Source organism: Symphalangus syndactylus, chromosome 13 (assembly GCF_028878055.3).
Source record: "Symphalangus syndactylus isolate Jambi chromosome 13, NHGRI_mSymSyn1-v2.1_pri, whole genome shotgun sequence".
NCBI classification, from domain to species: domain Eukaryota; kingdom Metazoa; phylum Chordata; class Mammalia; order Primates; family Hylobatidae; genus Symphalangus; species Symphalangus syndactylus.
The window spans coordinates 34,125,240-34,146,111 of NC_072435.2; the positions used below are offsets into that span (position 1 = coordinate 34,125,240).

General features: G+C 53.2%; 1 protein-coding gene across 1 annotated transcript in view; it reads right to left on the reverse strand.

The window, feature by feature from the left end:
• Window positions 1-20,872, reverse strand: part of FBN3 (fibrillin 3) — an 83,175-nt gene that overhangs the window by 41,945 nt on the left and 20,358 nt on the right. Inside the window, exons 18-36 of the mRNA XM_055237502.1 lie at window positions 18,662-18,781; window positions 18,417-18,554; window positions 18,247-18,297; window positions 17,844-17,969; window positions 15,753-15,977; window positions 15,435-15,560; window positions 13,357-13,485; window positions 10,916-11,041; window positions 9,501-9,626; window positions 9,205-9,327; window positions 8,711-8,836; window positions 7,560-7,685; window positions 4,033-4,155; window positions 3,719-3,841; window positions 3,145-3,270; window positions 2,932-3,054; window positions 1,719-1,841; window positions 1,317-1,478; window positions 263-331 (exon numbers count right to left, since the gene is read on the reverse strand). Coding sequence (XP_055093477.1) covers window positions 263-331; window positions 1,317-1,478; window positions 1,719-1,841; window positions 2,932-3,054; window positions 3,145-3,270; window positions 3,719-3,841; window positions 4,033-4,155; window positions 7,560-7,685; window positions 8,711-8,836; window positions 9,205-9,327; window positions 9,501-9,626; window positions 10,916-11,041; window positions 13,357-13,485; window positions 15,435-15,560; window positions 15,753-15,977; window positions 17,844-17,969; window positions 18,247-18,297; window positions 18,417-18,554; window positions 18,662-18,781 — 2,391 coding nt within the window. The remainder of the gene's footprint in view (window positions 1-262; window positions 332-1,316; window positions 1,479-1,718; window positions 1,842-2,931; window positions 3,055-3,144; window positions 3,271-3,718; window positions 3,842-4,032; window positions 4,156-7,559; window positions 7,686-8,710; window positions 8,837-9,204; window positions 9,328-9,500; window positions 9,627-10,915; window positions 11,042-13,356; window positions 13,486-15,434; window positions 15,561-15,752; window positions 15,978-17,843; window positions 17,970-18,246; window positions 18,298-18,416; window positions 18,555-18,661; window positions 18,782-20,872) is intronic.

The following is a 20,872-nucleotide window of genomic DNA, read 5'->3' on the forward strand; positions in this document are numbered from 1 at the left end:
AAGGATGGAGGATGAATGGAACGATGGGGGACAAATGAAAAGATCAATAAACCAACAAGTGGAAGAAATGGCTGAAAGAACAGATTAAAAAAATTAAACACAAACTAAAAGCATAGTGCGGTCCTGCTGCCCAGCCTCCAGGTGGAAAGATCTGCCCCATCCCAGGACAAAACTGCTCAACTCTGCACTTTGGTGAGGTGGGGATGAGAGAAAAGTCAGTCTCTAGGCAGACAGATGGATGGATGGTCTGCCAGGAACTCACCTTCCAGAATGACAGTGATGGGGTTAGGCCGGAAGCCCTCACCACCCGGGCACAGGGTTCTGTACTCAGCTGTAAAGAGAAACAGGCTCCTGTGAGGTGGGGTATTGGGGCAAAGCTTAGGGGATACAGGGGAGCAACAGCAGGAAGCCTGAAAAGGGCTCAAGAGCGGGCTCGCATACTTCTACTGTACTAACTACATCCCCGTATCTCTTTAGCCTCTTAGGGCCAAGAGACTTTGGCCAGTCTTGGGGCTGCTTGTGTGTGTGTGTGTGCATGTGTGTGTGCATGCGTGTGTGTGTGTAAGTGTGGGTTCCCATTCAACATGTGAGCAGAGTTACGTGGTAGTGGCTGGGGGTAGGAGGGAGAGAAGATTATTCCTTCTGATCCAAAACCATATTCTAGTGTAACTGCAAGTTTTCCCCACGCAAGGAAGACCTTGGACATTCACACACGCATACACCTGAATAGGTGGACACGTACCTCCCTGTTTCACACCTGAGGCCTTTGCACATACTGTTCTCACTGCATTGCACATCATTCCCCCTACTCTGCTAGGAAAACTCCTACACATCCTTCAAAACCTCACTCAAGCCTCCTCTCCTGGAAAGCCTTCCCCACAGCTTTCTCTTCCCCACAGCTTTCTCCTGAGCTATGGCTGTGCCTCAAAGAAAACCCTTAGGACAGCTCTACTCTCATAGTCCTGAAACTGTTGGTTTAAGGGTGAGGGAGAAGCAGTGTGCAAAGGCTGTGGCTCATCCTTCTCTGAGTCCCCAGCCCCCAGCACATGACACAGAGGAACTCTCAGTGTTTGTTGACTGAATTATCAAGTGACTAAAAACACAGAGAATTTACAGAAAGCAACCTTGGAGAGAGGCCCAGCCAATGAACTACCAAGAGTACGCTGTGTGACCCAGGACAAGCCCCTCTCCTTCCCCAGTTCTTGGTTTTCCTGTCGCCTAAGCCCCCCACTGCCGCCATTAGCAGAGGTGACTCCCTAAGCTCCCGGGTCTCAGTGGCTCAGGTCACGGCGTTCAACTGCCCCGCAGGGACTCACTGGTGTTGGCCATAGGGCACAGCTCACAGGGATTGCCCCAAGCCCGGCCCAGGGAGCAACAGCAGGAAGCCCGGGTGACACCAACTCCAATCTCGGCACTGCAGGAAATGCCGCCGTCCCCTCGGTCATGCGTCTCCAGGAAACAGTTCCCGGCCCGAGTGTCTGAACATGCAGAAAAGATGGTTAGTAGGTGTCAAGGGGAAAGCTGTATGTGTGCGTGTACATGCATGTGTCTATTTCAACAGGTGACAAGGACAACCACTCTTGCGGGAGAACAGCAGATGTCCCATTAGTCAGAAGCAGGTAGATTTGAACACGTTGACATCTGAGTTAACCCAGGGGGCAATCCCACCCACCTCTGCTGACCCCAGAACCCTGATCTGGAGCTGAGCATGGACTCACCCACGCAGCCCACTCCACTGGGGTTCAGCTCAAAATCCTGGGGGCAGCTGCAGAGGTAGCTGCCGGGGGTGTTAATGCACAGGCCGTTGATGCAGTTTACTGGGTCTGCACACTCGTTGATGTCTGTGGGGAGGAGGCGCGGTCCTCATCAGGGAGCCCTCCCTCGGCCCCCCTCCCTCCTGGCTTCATTCCGGGAAGCTGTAGCCCTTGCTCAGGGTCAGCTCCTGGGCACCAGATTGTGGGACAATGTCATGTCCTTCCCTGGGAAGAAACCTAAGGGGACAGGAGCCTCCAGTCTGTCCTGTCCCCTCCCAACCCCTTTCCCTCTCCTGCTCTGTTCTGCGTGGCAGTTTTGCTCATTGAACTCTACCTGCCCTGGGTTCCATGCAGTCAGCATATGAAAACCATATCTACTTTATTTTCTTAATTTATTGATGTTTAAAGACAGGGTCTTGCTGTGTTGACCAGGCTGGAGTGCAGTTGTGCAACCACGGCTCACTGCGGCCTCAAACTCCTGGGCTCAAGCGATCCTTCTGCCTCAGCCTTTGGAGTAGCTGGGACTACAGGTGTGCACCACAATGCCCAGCTAATTTTTTATTTATACTTTTTAGAGATGGGGTCTCACTATGTTGCTCAGGCTGATCTCCAACTCCTGGCCTCGAGTGATCCTCCCACCTCAGCCTCCCAAAGTGCTGAGATTATGGGCATGAGCCACCACACCCAGCCAAAACCCATATATAGAAAAAACTTTCAAACCATGGGTTAGCAAACTCCAACCTGTAGGCTGAATCCGGTCCACCACCTGTTTGTGTCAATAAAGTTTTATTGGTACAGGGGCCACATTGATTCATTTACATATTGCCTGTGGCTGCTTTTGACCTACAATGGCAGAGTTGAATCATTATGACAGAGACTGACCGTGTGGCCTGCAAAGCCAAAAATATTTACCATCTGCCCATTTCTAAAACACACAGAGGTGGGTGACCCCTTTCAGCAGCTAGGGTGGAGAGACCACTTCAATCACTGAACTTATTCAGCAGGGGAACGGGAACGGGAAATGATGGGGACATCAGGCAAGGCGCCCCCCGCCCCCCAGCAAGACTGCAGGGGAGGATGCTTGAAAAGAGATCTGAGGGCAGCGAGGGAGTGAGCCATGTCCCCTGCCCCAACTCCTGCTCTCTCCTCTCCCCTTCCAGCCCAGATGACCTCACACCTGTGCAGTCGCCACCCCCTCGGTCCAGTTCGTAGCCACCATCGCAGATGCAGCGGAACATTCCAGGCAGGTTCTCACAGCTCCCAAACGCACAGAGGTTCCCTTGTGCACACTCGTCCACATCTGCGGGGACCCTGGGTCAGCCTGCCCCACCCAGAGTCTGTGGCGGGGACCCACCCACTCTGTCCTCTGCCCTACCGGGCCCAACCTCACCCTGGCAGGCCCGGTGGTCCTCGGTGGGGTCAAAGCCCATCTCACATTCACAGCGGTACCCGCCGGGCCCATTGAGGCACTGCCCGTTGTCACAGAGGTCCACGTTCTCGGCACATTCGTCCCTGTCTGAGGGGCCCCAAGATTCGAACGGCTGGAGGCCGGTGGACCAGGACCCACACAGGGTGGGCGGGAGGCCCCAGTCACTGGAAAACTTTGCTGTCAGCCAGAGTCCCAGGCAAGTAGCCCTGGGGACTCAGTCCCTGACTCGGGGGTGGGAGGCGAGTGACCGAGGCAGGGACAGGGAGGGGAGAGATGGTCTGGACTCTTGGCCTCCAGAGAGGGGACCCAGTCTCTCTGGATCCAGGGAGGAGGGCAGCCAGGAAGGAAGTGTCCCATGCACTTAAGCGTTCAAGGGAGCTGTGGGCAGGCAGCAGCACCCCCTGGGTCAAGGACACAGCCTCTCCAGCACCCGCGGAGCAGGCAATTGAGTCAGAAAGAGTCAGGAGGTCGAGTGACCATGGTGGCTACCGTGAATTCAGCCCCCGTGGCTGCCCTCCCACCCCCCTAATCTCACCTTCGCAGGAGAAGCCATCCCCGGCAAAGCCCTGGCGGCAGGTGCAGCGGTAGGAGCCAGGGACATTGAGACAGTCACCTCTTGGGCTGCACCGGTGCTCCTGGGAGACGCATTCATCCAGGTCTGCAGGAGATGGAGCCCAGAACCCCCACCCCACGGTGTGTGCATTGGGTGGGGACAGAAGGGAGAAAGACCCACCGACACTCCAATCCTGACTGCCCCCCTGCAGACACCCCCGGATCCCGCCCTCCCACAGCCTTGCCCCCCACCTACCTCTTCTGCTTTGCCCCGACTCCCTGCTCCCAGGTACTCACCGTGACATTCGAAGCCATCCCCCACCCAGCCTGGCAGGCACCTACAGCTGAAACTCCCCAGGATGTTGAGACAGGAGGCGTGACCGTCACAGTTGTGTCCTCCAACCTCACATTCATCCACATCTAAAGGGAGAGGAGGCACAACGCCGAGACCCAGTCACAGAAGGAAAGACTCGATGCAATAGCAGCTGAAAGGGCAGGGACTCTTCCTCTCTAGGGAAGAGCTGGCCCAGCAAGCCGCCTCCCATTCACCTGGGGAGCTTCCATCTTTACCCAGAGCCCAAGAAGAAAACCCCGAAACCTAACAGACATGACTCTCAGCAGCCCCCAGAAATGGTCTGAAATAGCAGCATGAAAGACTTGGGGTAGATATTAAGAGTGACTGTCCAGCTGGGCGCGGTGGCTCACGCCTGTAATCCCAGCACTTTGGGAGGCCAAGGTGGGTGGATCACGAGGTCAGGAGATCGAGACCATCCTGGCTAACGTGGTGAAACCGTGTCTCTACTAAAAATACAAAAAAAAATTAGCCAGGCGTGGTGGCAGGCACCTGTAGCCCCAGCTACTCGGGAGGCTGAGGCAGGAGAATGGCGTGAACCCAAGAGGCGGAGCTTGCAGTGAGCAGAGATCGCGCCACTGCACTCCAGCCTGGGCGACAGAGTGAGACTCCGTCTCAAAAAAATAAATACATAAAAAAATAAAAAAGTGACTGTCCGAATGAACACACCCCTTTTCCAAGCCAGTATTTCCCTGTCCACCAGCGTCTCCAATCCAGAGTCAATTATGCCTCATCCTTATGATCTCTGCCATGTTAAACCTTGGTGAGCCACTGTTGCTAAACATTTCTTTACCACACTTCTGTTTTCCCTGACATAAATTGTGTTTTAGAAGACAATTTTGGATCAACATCAACAACCTCTAAGAAGTCACGGGCTTGATGCTCTGTTATGTAACATTTGTTTCTAATACACATTAAAATAACCATGTAACTGGAGTGGATAGAATTGTGTCCCCTTAAAAGGTATGTTCAAGTCCTAAACCCTGAAACTCGTGAATGTGACCTTATTTGGAAACAGGGTCTTCATAGATGTAACTAAGTTAAGATGAGGTCATCCCGGATTAGTGTAGGCTGCGATCCAGTGACTGGTGTTCTTCTAAGAAGGCTGTGTAGCCAGTTGCAACGGCTTACACCTGTAATCCCAGCTACTTGGGAGGCCAAGGTGGGAGGATCACTTGAGGCAAGGAGTTTGAGACCAGGTGGGCAACATAGTGAGAACCTGTTTCTACAAAAACCCTTTTTTTTTTTTCCCCTGAGGCATGGTTTCACTCTGTCACCCAGGCTGGAGTGCAGTGCAGTGGTGCAATCATAGCTCACTGCAGCCTGGATCTCCTGGTCTTAAGCAATCCTCAGCCTCCTGAGTAGCTAAGACTACAGGTGAGCGCCAACACATCTGGCTAATTTTTAAAATTTTTGTCTCAAACTCCTGAGCTCAAGAATCCTTCCACCTCAACCTCCCAAAGTGCTGGCATTACAGAAATGAGTCACCACGCCTGATCACGTTTTAAAAAATTAGCTCAGCTTGGTAGCATGCACCTGTAGTCCCAGATACTTGGGAGGCTGAGGCTAGGAGGATTGCTTGAACCCAGGAATTTAAGGCTATGAACTAGTTCATGAGCTATGATCACACCACTGCACTATAGCCTGGGCAACACAGCCAGATCTCATCTTTACGAATTAGATACTACTGGGTGCAGTGACTCGTGCCTGTAATCCCAACAAATTGGGAGGCCGAGGTCTTGAGTCCAGGAGTTCAAGAACAACCCCGGCGACATAGTAAAACACTATCTCTACAAAAAAAAAAAAAAAATTAGCTGAGTGTGGCGGTACATGTGGGAGGCTGAGGTGGGAAGATCACCTGAGCCTGGCGAGGTGGAGGCTGCAGTGAGCTGATTGCGTCACTGCACTCCAGCCTGGGAGACAGAGTGAGACACTATCTCACAATCAATCAATCAATAATAAAATGTAAAAAATGAAAAATAAAAAAATAGATACACAGAGAGAAGAAGGCCATATGAAGATGGAGACAGACTCGAATGATGCATCTACAAGCTGAGGAATGCCAAGGAGGCATGGAACACGTTCTGCCTCTGAGCCCCCAAGAAGGTGCTAACTCTGCAGACACCTTGATTTCAGACTTCTGGCTTCCAGAACTATTATTCTAGAAGGAGAATAAATTTCTTTTTAATTATGAAAAATGTTTGTTTTTTTGAGATGGAGTTTTGCCCTGTGGCCCAAGCTGGAGTGCAGTGCTGCGATCTTGGCTCGCTGCAACCTCCGCCTCCTGGATTCAAGCGATTCTCCTGCCTCAGCCTCCCAAGTAGCTGGGATTACAGGCATGCGCCACCACACCCAGCTAATTTTGTATTTTTAGTAGAGATGGGGTTTTGCTATGTTGGCCAGGCTGGTCTCAAACTCCTGACCTCAGGTAATTCACCCACCTCAGCCCCCAAAGTGCTGGGATTACAGGTGTGAGCTACCCTGCCCAGGCTAATTTTTAAAATTTTTAATAGAGATGGGGTTGCTTCTCTATTAGTGTTGCCATATGGCCATGTTGTGATGTATCCATGTCACCCAGGCTGGTCTCGAACCCATGGGCTCAAGCAGTCCTCCCGCCTTGGCCTCCCAAAGTGCTGGGATTACAAGTGTGAGCCACTGCGCCACGCAGAGAATCAATTTACTTATTTTCTTTTTCTTTTTTTTTTTTTTTTTTTTTTGAGACGGAGTCTGGCTCTGTCACCCAGGCTGGAGTGCAGTGGCTCGACCTCGGCTCACTGCAAGCTTTGCCTCCCAGGTTGACACCATTCTCCTGCCTCAGCCTCCTGAATTTACTTATTTTCTTTTGAGACGGGGTCTCACTCTGTTGCCCAGGCTAGAATGCAGTGGTGCTATCTTGGCTCACTGCCACCTCTGCCTCCCGGGTTCAAATGATTCTCCTGCCCCAGCCTCCCGAGTAGCTGGGATTACTATGCCTGGCTAATTTTTGTATTTTTAGTAGAGATGGGTTTCACCATGTTGACCAGGCTAGTCTCGAACTCCTGACCTCAGGTGATCTGCCCGCCTCAGCCTCCCAAAGTGCTGGGATTACAGGCATGAGCCACCGTGCCTGGCCCAGAGAATCAATTTCTAAGCCACCAATTGTGTGATCATTTTGCTATGGCAGCCACAGGGAACTAATACAGTCACTATTCAAATGTTTAAGTGTTCATCCCTGTATCGCATCAGATTATCAGGCATTCACGTTTCAGAAATGCTGCTGCAGACACTTGGGGCTTCCCCTCCTGAGCTGTTCAGGGGACCCCCAGGGCACCGTATAGGACTCTGTTCTTGCTTTAACACAAGAAGCCATCCGTGGAAATCTACGAGAATGAATTCTGGCTGTGCTCTGCCCTGAGGGATGGAAATAGACCCCATGATTCCCAAAATGGCCCCGGGGAGTCCCCTCTGCCTGCACCGCTGACCGCCGGCTCACCAGAGCAGCCCGTGGCCCCCTTCCTGACCATGTAGCCCAGCTGACAGTGGCAGACAAAGGAACCCTTCGTGTTCTCGCAGTCCCCATGGAGGCAGATGTGAGGGTTCAGGTCACACTCATCCACATCTGTTGGGGAAGAGACCATGAGGTGTGAGGACTGGGTGCAGGGGTGACAGGAGAGGAAGTAGGTGAGGGTGGGAGGGAGAGCACCAGCATTCCTGACTGTCCTGCCGCACAGGTCCTCTCTGCTAGGACTCTCTTTCTTTTCTCCAGGGGCAGGGAGCTCCCTGTATGTCCACTACTGGGCAATTGGGAGTGTTTTGTGAGCGTTTCACAGTGCACGTTCCAAGGAACACACCAGGAATGTGTTTCCAAAAGTATTTTATGGTCAAATATATTTAGAGAAGGCTGAGATCCACAAAACTAACCAGGGTTTCCTCCTGCAGGACTTTTCAGAGCCTTTATGCCAATATGCACAGTGGATCTGCAACAGGGGCGTGGAGCAGACCACATTCCCTAAATGCATTTGTTCACAAGGCCCATCACTGAAGTGCTTGCTCTCTGAGACTCCTATAAACTGGAACCCTTTAAGCTCTTTAAGCTTCACTCAGTTTCTTGGCCGGGAGTTACATTGTTACTTCCTGGAACTTCCACACTCTGGCCTCAGCTTTGTCCTGATAGGGCACCCAGTACACATCTGCTCCCGAGGCCCCAGGACAACCTGTAGCCAGATGAGGACTGCAATCGCCACCTTAGAGAACACAGTTCTGAGTCTCTTTCCTGCCTTGTCCACTGTCCTCTGCCAGAAACCCCTTTGTCTTCAGTGATCTTAAAGCACAGCCCTTGAATAGGACACAATCCTGATAGGTGTTGTGTATGTCGTATTAAACAAATGCCATTTAAAAGAGCAAGGTTTGGGGAATTCTGCTTCTATTATATAAATGGGATCTCATGGGCTTTGGAGAGCAGACTTGGGGTGCTAGGGACCCTTAAGTGGAGAAGCAAGTGCTGTTACAAAGCCTCATCTTCCTACCTGTGAATGGCAGGGGTGGGGCCTGGTGTTTGTCATGCCTATGTGCCATCTTGTGGAAGACCTGGTGTGTGAATTCTGACACCGCCTCCTCCACTCCTCCCCCGTCCCAGCTCCTCACCAACACATGTCTTCATGTCTGGCGTGGCCATGAAGCCATCATAGCACAGGCAGCGGTGACCCCCCGGCATGTTGGTGCAGTGGCCTTGGTCACAAACACGGGGGTTCTCTTCACACTCGTCCACGTCTGGGGGAGCAGAGTTGGGGACTGTGCTTAGCTTTGCCCTGATAGACCACCCAGTACATATCTGCTCCCCGGGCCCCAGGATGACCGTAGCCAGGTGAGGACAGCGATGGTCACTCAAGCAGTCTGGGGGCACTCAAGCAGTTCTGAGGTTCTTTTCCACCTTATTCACCCTCCTTTGCAAAAACCCCAGGGGTTCTCCCACAGGGTGAGCAGCCTGCCTGGGGCCAGGACCACAGGCCAGGCAGCGGGTGCCTCGGGTCTGGCTGGCTTCACTATGCTGTGCTGGGCTCTGGGCCAGTGTAGGACCCGGCCAACACCTCCTCCTCACCCTCCACACTAGGCAGTGGGAAGAAGTTGTGCCCACCTACCTGCACATGCCCTTCCGTCGGGCATCAGCAAGTAGCCCTGCCCACAGCTGCACTGGTAGCTGCCCTCAGTGTTAATACAGTGCACGTCACACCCACCATTCCGGACCCGGCATTCGTTGATGTCTGCAGGATGCAGGACAGACAGGGGCTGGGGCTGGGGGGAGGGGGTCCAGCATGGGGAGGGGGCTGGTTTGGGGGTGGGAGCAGAGTGGAGTTGAGGTGAGGACAGGAGGGGCTGCCACTATGGCTGGGGCTGTGGTTGGTGCCCAGGGGCCAGCAGGTGGGCACAGTCTCACCCACACAGCCCTGGCGGTCAGGTGTGCCCTGGAAGCCAGCATGGCAGGAGCACTGGAAGGCACCGATGACATTGACACACTGGCCGTGGGGACACAGGCCATCCCTCAAGGAGCACTCGTCGATGTCTGTGGGGGAGTGCAGGTGAAAGACAGGCCTGTGCCCCATCTGCCATCTGTGTGACCATGAGACACACTGGGGCACACACGCATGCTAAGGAGCTCACACTGCCAGCATTGGCACAGCCCCACGTGCGGCTGTCCATACACTCGCATTCACTCACATGCAAATACACTCACTCTCCTATAAACACAGACACCCAGATACACACCCCACGTGCACGCTCACACAGACTCACAAACACACCCTGGTACCCACTCACGTGTGAACACACTCGCCCTTGACAGACACACACAGGCACACTCAGATACACACTCACACTCAGGTGCACACTCCTAAATTCACAACACACCTGATATCCACTTGCACACAAATACACTCACCCATGTGTAAATACACATCCACACCCAGGGGCACACTCACACCCATGTGTGCACACACATACAAACACATCCATGTGCACACTCACACAGACACATAAACACACCCTCAAACATACCTGTCCTTGTGCAAACACACATCCACACCCAGACACCCACATCCAGAGGTACACCCACACAGACTCACTCACAAACACATCCTCACACCCACTCACACACAAACACACCTCTCTTTATAAACATGCATTTGCATCCAACTACACAACACATTCTTTTGCATACACACACACAGACTTATGTACAAACACACCCGCTCAGAAATTAGCCAGGCATGGTGGTGCATGCCTGTAGTCCCACCTACTTGGGAGGCTGAGGTGGGAGGATCACCGAGCCCAGGAGCTGGAGGCTGCAGTGAGCTGTGATCGTGCCACTGCATCCCAGCCTGGACAACAGACTGGGACCCTGTCTCAAACAAAACAAAATGAAATACACCTACGCACATGCAAACACACTTGCCCTTGGTAGATACATTCATAGCCAAATACACACTCAAACCCTCTTGTGTGTTCACACAGATGCACACACACACTTATACCTACTCACATGCAAACATTCCCCCTTGTACAGACACACACACAGTCACCCAAACGCACAAACGCTTGCCCTTGTACAGACACTCACACATGTGCGTGTTCATCTAGACACACAAACATACTCCCGCCATCTTGCATATAAACCCACTTACACACACAGGTACACATTGACACACACTTGCACACTCACACACAGGTATGGCCTCAGAAAGACAGATACAGCTGCCCACCCTCTCACTCATCCAGCCCACATTCACCAGACGCCCACTCACTTTCACGCACACGGGCTCACACTCACACTTGCACACCCAGATGCACACTCACCCTCACAGGCAGTGCCCTCGGCCGTCAGCTCATGCCCAGGGGGACACTGGCACTTGTAGCTCCCATCCGTGTTGGCGCAAGTGCCTCCCCGACAGAGCAGCGGGTCCCTTGCACACTCGTCCACGTCTGAAGGTTTGTGTGGAAAGAGAGAGCAGGCGTGAAGGTGCTGATGCAGGGAGGGGGCGATGAGGCTCATGCCGGCTTCTCCCTGCCACCTCCCCTGCCCCCTTCACCCCAGCGGGAGCCAGGAGAGCCTGGAGGCTCTGGGCCGGGATGACCCAGGGGAGTGGGGTCTGCACCAGAAGCAGAGACCAGCCAGATGGGGAGGGAGGCTGAGATTCTCAGAAGAACAAAGGCCATGAAGCTGACACTCTTGGGGCCACTAGAAAAGGCGCTAAGAAGCCCTCCTCCACTCCCTGCAGGACACGCCAGAAAGCTGAGGCTCAGTTCCGCCAGGACTCAGGGCAGGGAGCAGGCAGCCTTGCCATGGCCTCATCACTCTTCAGCCATAGAGGCATCCTTCCATCCCTCAGGCCCACCCCAGGGCCTTTGCACATGCTGTTCTCCAGTGTCTTCACCCTGTTCACCCCACTCCATTCTTTCTTTCTTTCCTTTTTTTTTGTTGTTGTTGTTGCTGTTGTTGTTTTTGAGATGGAGTCTCGCTCTGTCACCCAGGCTGGAGTGCAGTGGCATGATCTCGGCTCACTGCAACCTCCGCCTCCTGGGTTCATGCAATTCTCCTGCCTCAGCCTCCCAAGTAGCTGGGATTACAGGTGTGCATCACCAAGCCCAGCTAATTTTTGTGTTTTTAGTAGAGACAGCGTTTCACCATGTTGGCCAGGCTGGTCTCAAAATCCTGACCTCAAGTGATTCACCTGCCTCAGCCTCCCAAATTGCTGGCATTACAGGTGTGAGCCACCGAGCCCAGCCTTTTTTGTTTTTTTTTTTAAGACAGATTTTCACACTGTCACCCAGGCTGGAGTGCAGTGACACGATCACGGCTCCCTGCAGACTCCACCTCCCGGGTTCAAACTATCCTCCCACCTCAGCCTCGTGAGTAGCTGGGACTACAGGCAGGCACCACCACACCCGGCTAATTTTTAAATTTTGTGTAGAGATGGGGCCTCTCTATGTTGACCAAGCTGGTCTTGAACTCCTGGCCTCAAGCAATCCTGTCTCAGCCATCTCTCATCAGATCATGTGGCCCTTTTAAGGGCTTCTGACAGTGGCAATTTTGCATTTTTTTCTTTTCTTTTCTTTTTCTTTCTTTCTTTTTTTTTTTTTTTTTTTAATTTGGAGACAGAGTCTCGCTCTGTCACCCAGGCTGGAGTGCAGTGGTGCGATCTTGGCTCACTGCAGCCTCCACCTCCTGGGTTCAAGCAATTCTCCTGCCTCAGCTTCCTGAGTAGCTGGAACTACGGGCACACGCCACCACACCCAGCTAATTTTTTGTATTTTAGTAGAGACGGGGTTTCACCGTGTTGCCCAGGCTGGTTTCGAACTCCTGAACTCAGGCAATCTGCCCACCTCAGCCTCCCAAAGTGCTGGGATTACAGGCATGAGACACTGTGCCTGGCTTTTTCTCCTTCCTTCCTTCATTCCTTCCTTCCTTCCTTCCTTCCTTCCTTCCCTCCTTCCCTCCTTCCCTCCTTCCCTCCTTCCTTCCTTCCTTCTTTCCTTCCTTCCTTCCTTCCTTCCTTTTTTTGTTAGGGTCTCACTCTGTCACCCAGGCTGGAGTGCAAAAGTGCGATCATGGTTCACTGCAGCCTCAACCTCCTGGGCTCAAAGGATCCTCCCTTCTCAGCCTCCCGAGTAGCACGCGCCACCATGCCTAGCTAATTTTTTAAAAATTTTTGTAGTGACAGGGTCTTGTTATGTTGCCCAGGCTGGCCTCGAACTCCTGGACTCAAGCGATCCTACGGCCTCAGCCTCTCAAAGTGCTGGGATTACAGGTGAGGGCCACTGCACCCAGCCCAATTTCGCATTTCCTCAGCGATTCATGTTATTCATGTCTGTCTTCCTGTTAGGCTGTGAGCTCCAGGGAAAGAGGGCTCCCTGGAGTGCCTCTAGCGCAGAGGATGCATGTGAAATGCTCATCAAATGAATAACAAAGTCAATGATGGGGACGAGAGGCCTTGTAACTGGCAGTATTTCCCAGGCTTCTCTGAGGGGCCCTGTCCTCTACCCAAGCTACACACCCTCCCTGGGAGACGTCACCCACCCCAGTGTGCCAGCCACCCCCAGGTCTCGGCCCCCAGGTCTCTCTCCTAAGACAAGGCCTCATGGAGCCCAGAGTCACTGTAACCCAGCTAATTTCAGCTCCTCCCTCCTCCTGCCCCCTCCATCCACAACCACACAGCAACAGCCGTCCCCACCCTCCCTCTCCTCAATGCCCACCCTGCCCAGGGCGCCCACCACACCCCTGCCCGGCAGTCACTGACCCATGCAGTCCTTCATCAGCATGAAGCCGCTCTCATAGCCGGGAAAACACTCGCACTCAAAGCTGCCCGGCGTGTTGACACAGGCGCCCTGGCCGCAGAGGTCAGGGGAGATGTGACACTCATCAATATCTGTGGAGAGAGGGGGGCAGAGGCCAGAGGGGCCGTGTGTGCCGCATCACGGGGCACAAGGCAGGGGGGTCCCTGTCCTTTGATGGAGGTGTGGGCTAGAGGAAGCCTGTCTGCAGACATAAGGAGGCACAGGCCAAGAGGGGAGACATGATGCAGACATGATGGGGTGCCGTATGGGGTCATCAAATCTGTAGATATGACAGGCAGAACAGAAGCCCCCAAAAGGAGCCAAGGAAATGGAGGGACCCCGAACTAAATATGACAAGGGCAGGGAGTTTTCTCACAGCCTGGAGCTCTCCATTTTCTTAATTTTGGTGGTAGATTTGTTTGTTTTATTTTATTTTATTTTTATTACTTATTTATTTATTTTTAGAGACAGAGTCTTGCTCTGTCACCCAGGCTGGAGTGCAGTGGTGCAATCTCGGCTCACTGCAACTTCTGCCTCCCAGGATGAAGGGATTCTCCTGCCTCCGCCTCCCAAGTAGCTGGGATTATAGGCGTGCACCACCATGCCCAGCTAATTTTGTATTTTTAGTAGAGACAGGGTTTCACCATGTTGGCCAGGCTGGTCTCAAACTCCTGACCTAAAGCAATCCACCCGCCTCGGCCTCCCAAAGTGCTAGGATTACAGGCGTGAGCCACTGAGCCCAGCCTGTTTGTTTTTTTAGAGACAGAGTCTTGCTCTGTCACTCAGGCTGGAGTGCAGTGGTGTGATCACAGCTCACTGCAGCCTCAACCTCCCAGGGGCTCAAGGGATCCTTCTGCCTCAGCCTCTTGAGTAGCTGGGACTACAGTTAATGCAATAATAATTTTTTTATTTTTTGCAGAGATGGAGGTCTCGCTGTGTTACCCGGGCTAGTCTCAAATTCTTAGGCTCAAGCAATCCTCCCACCTTGGCCTCCAGAAGTGCTGGGATCACAGGCGTGAGCCACCATGCTGGCCCTGGAGGCCTCTAAAGGTCAGCTTTGCCAGACCCTTCTTTTATGTTTTATTTACTTATTTATTTATATTTGAGACACACTCTCTTTCTGTCACCCAGGCTGGAGTGCAATGGCACAAGCTCAGCTCACTGCAACCTCCGCCTCCCGGGTTCAAGTAATTCTCCTGCCTCAGCCTCCCGAGTAGCTGGGATTACAGGTGCCCGCCACCACGCCTAGCTAATTTTTGTACTTTTAGTAGAGACAGGGTATTGCCATGTTGGCCAGCCTGGTCTCGAACTCTTGACTTCAAGTGATCCATCGCCTTGGCCTCCCAAAGTACTGGGATTACAGGTGTGATCCATCGTGCCTGGCCCAGCCCCTTTCACCCGGCTAATTTTTGTATTTTTATTAGAGACGGGGTTTCACCGTCTTAGCCAGGATGGTCTCGATCTCCTGACCTCGTGATCCACCCACCTCGGCCTCCCTAAGTTCTGGGATTACAGGCGTGAGCCACCGTGCCCGGCCCAGCCCCTTCTTTTATAGTCAGGGTCCCTGCAGCCCAAGGAGGGCAATCACCTGCCCTAGGTCATGCAGCACAGAGGTAGACACAAGAAGTGCCCAAAGAACAGGTGCTCGCCGGGCACGGTGGCTCACGCCTGTAATCCCAGCACTTTGGGAGGCCGAGGTGGGTGGATCACCTGAGGTCAGGAGTTCAAGTGCAGCCTGACCAACACGGAGAAACCCCATCACTACTGAAAAATACAAAATTAGCCAGGCATGGTGGCACATGCCTGTAATCCCAGCTACTTGGGAGGTTGAGGAAGGAGAGTCGCTTGAACCTGGGAGGTGGAGGTTGCAGTGAGCCGAGATCGTGCCATTGCACTCCAGCCTGGATAACAAGAGTGAAACTCCGTCTCAAAAAAAAAAAAAAGAAGAAGAAAAAGAACAGGTGTTGTCTCTACGTCTTATTCGAGGCCCCTATCCCTGCCAAGGATCATGCTCTCTCCAAGAGGCAGAGGTGGCACCTACCTGTGCAGTTCCGTTCCTGGGCATCCAGGGCAAAGCCCCCTACACAGGCGCAGTGGAAGCTGCCCACTGTGTTTCTGCAGGTACCGTGCATGCAGAGGCCAGGGAACACCTTGCATTCATTCACATCTGAAGTACAGGGGCATCAAACCACCCTGACGTCCCCAAGCTCGGGATCCATACACCAAGCCCTCCCTGGGTTCTTAGTGCCTCGCCTTACCCACATCCCCTTTTCCCCAAACACACCTCCCATCTCCAGGCTTTTGTCTATGCCGTCCCCTCCCCATCCCTCCAGGGGCCTGACCCCTTCCCCAACCGCACCTTTATAGAATGGTCGGCCAGACAAGAAGTCCCGGCTGGCAAAGCCCAGCCCCCGCGGGCACAGGCTGGCGAACTCCAGAGACTCGGGATCCGGGCAGGCCTCGCACTCGGCTCCCCACGCCGCCCCGATGGAGCAGCAGCAGACGTCCATCCGGTACTTGCCAGGCAGGGTGACCCCACACTCATCCTCATCCCATCGCAGGAAACATGGTTCCAATCTCACATCTGCACAGGGGAACGGTCACTGCGTCCCCATCCCTGCCACACTGTGCCCCCTGCGAGACAGGCGTGCTGCTCAGTCACTCCCATCGGACGTAGTCAGGTCGAGGGCCAGAGTGAAAAGGGGTGACTTCCTCCAGACACTGCCTGGGAGGGTACTATGTGCACTGTTCTGTAGCACTGTTCTAAGCCCCTCTATCCATAATTTTTTAATGATTAATTCATTGGTTGATTGATTTTTTTTGAGACATAGTCTTGCTCTGTCACCCAGGCTGGAGTGCAATGGCACAATCTCAGCTCACTGCAACCTCCACCTCCCAGGTTCAAGCAATTCTCCCACCTCAGCTTCCAAGGAGCTGGGATTACAGGTGTGTGCCACCACACCGGGCTAACTTTTGTATTTTTTAGTAGAGACTCGGTATCACGTTGGCCAGGCTGATCTCGAACTCAAGTGATCTGTCCACCTCGGCCTCCCAAAGTGCCGGGATTATAGGCATGAGCTACCATGCCTGGCCAATTTTTTTTTTTTTAGACGGAGTCTCGCTCTGTCGCCCAGGCTGTAGTGCGGTGGCATAATCTCAGCTCACTGCAACCTCCACCTCCCAGGTTCAAGCGATTCTCCTGCCTCAGCCTCCCGAGTAGCTAGGATTACAGGCACCCGCCACCACGCTCACCTAATTTTTGTATTTTAGTAGAGATGGGGTTTCACCATGTTTGCCAGGCTGGTCTCGAACTCCTGACCTCAAGCAATCCACCCGCCTCAGCTTCCCAAAGTGCTGGCATTACAGGCGTGAGCCACCATGCCCGGCCACTAAGGATTTTTAGGGCAGTGAAACTACCCTGTATGACACTACAGTGGTGAACATATGTCCTTATACGTTCGTCCAAACCCATAGAAAGTCCAACACACCAAGGGTAAACCCTAAGGTGCTCTATGGACTTAGAGGTGATAATGCCGTACCCATCATAACAAATGCACCCTCTAACCCCAGTGCAAGGTGTTGATAGTTGGGGAGGCTGTACATGTGTGGAGGTGGGGGCTATGTGTTCATATTTGCTGTGAACCTAAAACTGTCCTCAAAGATAAATCTTGGCTGGAATTCCAGCACTCTGGGATGCTGAGGTAGGGGGATCCCTTGAGGCCAGGAGTTTGAGACCAGCCTAGGCAAGATAGTGAGACCCTGTCCCTACAAGAATATATATAGACATACCAATAAATAAATAAATTAGCTGGGTGTGGTGGTGCACACCTGTAGTCCCAGCTGCTCAGGAGATCAAGGTACAAAAATCAGTTGAACCCAGGAAGTGCAAGTTGTAGTGAGATGAGATTGCGCCACTGCACTCCTGCCTGGGTGACAGAGTGAGACCCTGTCTCAAGGAAAAAGAAAAAAGAAAAAAAAAAAACAAAAACTACCCAAATGTCTTTCATGATGTGTTAGCCAGAGGCAGAGGATCCCAAAGAATGCCTGAAATCTCTCCCATTCAGGCTGGGCACGGTGGCTCACACCTGTAATCCCAACACTTTGGGAGGCCGAGGCGGGCAGATCACCTGAGGTCAGGAGTTCGAGACCATCCTAGCCAACATGGTGAAACCCCATCTCTACTAAAAACACAAAAATTAGCCGGGTGTGGTGGTGTGTGCCTGTAATCCCAGCTACTCAGGAGGCTGAGGCAGGAGAATCGCTTGAATCCGGGAAGCGGAAGTTGCAGTGAGCCGAGATCGCGCTACTGCACTCCAGCCTGGGCGACATAAGCAACACTCCGTCTCAAAAATAAATAAATAAATAATCTCTCCTGTTCCTCGAGTCACTGCGGGTGGAGGGAACAAAGGAAAAACGTGTGGCCCCGTATGCGGACCTCGCCTGGACTCACCCACGCACAGCCGGCCCGAGGCGTCCAGCATCAGTCCCTGTGGACACTCGCAGCGGAAAGACCCGGCAGTGTTGACGCAACGCCCATTGGGACAGACTCCCGGGAAGGACTCACACTCGTTCACATCTGGGTAAGGAGGAGGGAAAGCCGGAGGGTCCAGGGAGGGGAAGGGCGCTGGCTGGCCATTCCCCTGGGGTCTCAAGTTGTCCTTGGGGAGGAAGGAAGGGGATGGGGACAGGGATTGGGGACTCTCCAGAAGGCCTGGGGACCAGGGAGGGAGAACATCTGTCCCCATCGCAAAAGACTCCAGGGCGGGGCTGGAGGTGGCACCCATGAGGGTGGTGCACCTGGTTGTGTGCGGGCTCTGGAGTAGGGAGTGAACTGGACACGGGCAGGGAGTTACCATCGCAGGTGACACCCGTCATCCGGGCAAAGCCCCGGGCACAGGCAGGGTCTGCAATTGGGAGAACGAGAGTGAAGAGAGGAGTAATTATCTCATGCCAGCCCCGGGGGGACCCGCCCCGTTGAGGGCTTTTCCCATGGGCGCCTGGGAGGCCCCCAGGAGGGTGTTACCGATCTCGCAGCGTTCGCAGGGGCTCCCCCAGGCTGCCCCGAGGGTGGCGCAGCACTCGGACCGCAGGCTGGCTCCCTGAAGGTTCACCTCACAGCGGCTGTCCTGGATCTTCAGCCAGCAGGTGCCCTTGGTGCTGTCTGGGGAGAAAAGGCCGGTCACCTGTCTCATCTGCCGGCCCTACGCCTGCACCCTGACCCACAGACACCCAGCCTCTGGAACGCCGTCGGGCTCCGGGGCCGCTCACCTAGACAGATGGTACCAGAGGGGTCCAGCCGGCTGCCAGGGGCACATTTGCAGGTATAAGAGCCCTTCAGGTTCTGACAGACGCCATTCACACACGGGCTAGACAGGCATTCGTCAACGTCTGTGGGGACAGCCCCCCACCAGGTCCTGAGCTGCAGGAGGAGAAGCCTTACCTGGGCAGGACCCCTCCTCCCCAAGGGGCCACTGCACCCAGTGACACGGGGTGCAACCAGATGCACAAGTGTGCAGAGGGCACTGGAATCAAATGTGCGTGCAAGCACATGTGTGTGCCGAGCTGTGTGTGTACACACTGTAAGAGACAGGAAATGCCAAACTGTTTTCTTTTTTTTCTTTCTTTTTTTTCTGAAACAGAGTCTCGCTCTGTCGCCCAGGTTGGAGTGCAGTGGCACCATCCCGGCTCACTGCAACCTCCGTCTCCCAGGTTCAAGCGATTCTCGTGTCTCAGCCTCCCAAGTAGCTGGGACTACAGGCATGTGCCACCATGTCTGGCTAATTTTTTTTGTACTTTTAGTAGAGATGGGATTTCACGATGTTGGCCAGGCTGGTCTCAAACTCCCAAACTCAGGTGGTCCGTCCACCTCGGCCTCCCAAAGTGCTGGGATTATAGGCGTGAGTCACTGCGCCCAGCCAAAACTGTAATCTTACTCTCACCTTCAACACAACACAACACAGAATACATCAGTGATCAGATGTGGTTTTTTTTGTTTGTTTGTTTTTGCCAAGGTGCCCAATTTTCTGACACCAGCAGGGTGCCCTATAATTCAATTCCGACACTATCTGCCTGGAGTTAAAGTCTGACTCCACAGGTTGAGGGCTCAGTCCCACAAGACTGTCTTCCACACCAGATGCCAGTTGCAAATCGGGGCCTCCAGAATTTCTACCTTCTCCCCGGGCTTGATCATCCGCAGAGTGGCTCACAGGACTCAGGGAAATACTTAACTTAGGTTTACTAGTTTATTATAAAGGATATCACAGGCTGGGCGTGGTGGCTCACACCTGTCATCCCACCACTTTGGGAGGCTGAGGCGGGTGGATCACTGAGGTAAGGAGTTCGAGACCAGCCTTGCCAACATGATGAAACCACATCTCTGTTAAAAATACAAATTAGCTGGACGTGGTAGCGCACGCCTGCAGTCCCAGCTACTTGGGAGGCAGAGGCAGGATAATCTCTTGAACGGCGGGAGAATTGCTTGAACCCAGGAGGTGGAGGTTGCTGTGAGCTGAGATCACGCCATTGCACTCCAGCCTGGGCGACAGAGCGAGACTCTGTCTCAAAAAGATAAAATAAAAAAATAAAGGATATTACAAATGATGAACAGCCAGATGGAAGAGATGCATGGTGCAAGGTATCTGGGAGGAGATGTGGAACTTCCGTGCCTGCTCTGGGCATGCCACCCTGCCAGCACACGGATGGGTCCATCCACCTAGAAGCTCTCCAAACTCTGTAGTTTGAGAAGGACTTCTGGGATGTGTGTATAAATGTGTGCCCCTGAGTGTGTACAACCGTGTGTGACTGGGACTGCAAGTGTGGGAAGTGTGAGAATGAGTGTATGGGCCAGGCATGGTGGCTCGTGCCTATAATCCCAGCACTTTGGGAGGCTGAGGCAGGTGGATCACTTGAGGTCAGGAGTTCGAGACCAGCCTGGCGAACATGGTGAAACCCTGTCTCTACTAAAAATACAAAAATTATCTGGGCGTGGTGATGGGTGCCTGTAATCCCAGCTACTCAGGAGGGTGAGGCAGGAGAATCACTTGAACTAGGAGGCAGAGGTTGCAGTGAGCTGAGATCGTGCCACTGCACTCCAGCCTGGGTGATAGAGCAAGACTCTGTCTCAAAAAAAAAAAAAAAAAAAAAGAATAAGTGTGTATGTAAACATGAGTATATGTGTGTCTTTGAGTGTGTGTGAATGTAGGTACATATGCAAGTGTCTTTGAGTACGCATGTCTGTGTACACATGCACACAGCATGTCTGAATGTACGTGTCTGTGTGTACACAGCATGTGCAGCGCGTCTGGGTGTATGTATGCATGACACATGCAACGTGCATGTCTGAGTGTGGCTGTGTACAGGATGTTTCTGAGTGTGTGCATGTGTGTCTTGTGTACACGCCTCATGCAACATGTGAGTATCTGAGCATGTGCATATGTGTGTGTGCACACTACATACAGCATGAATGTATGTGTGAATAGA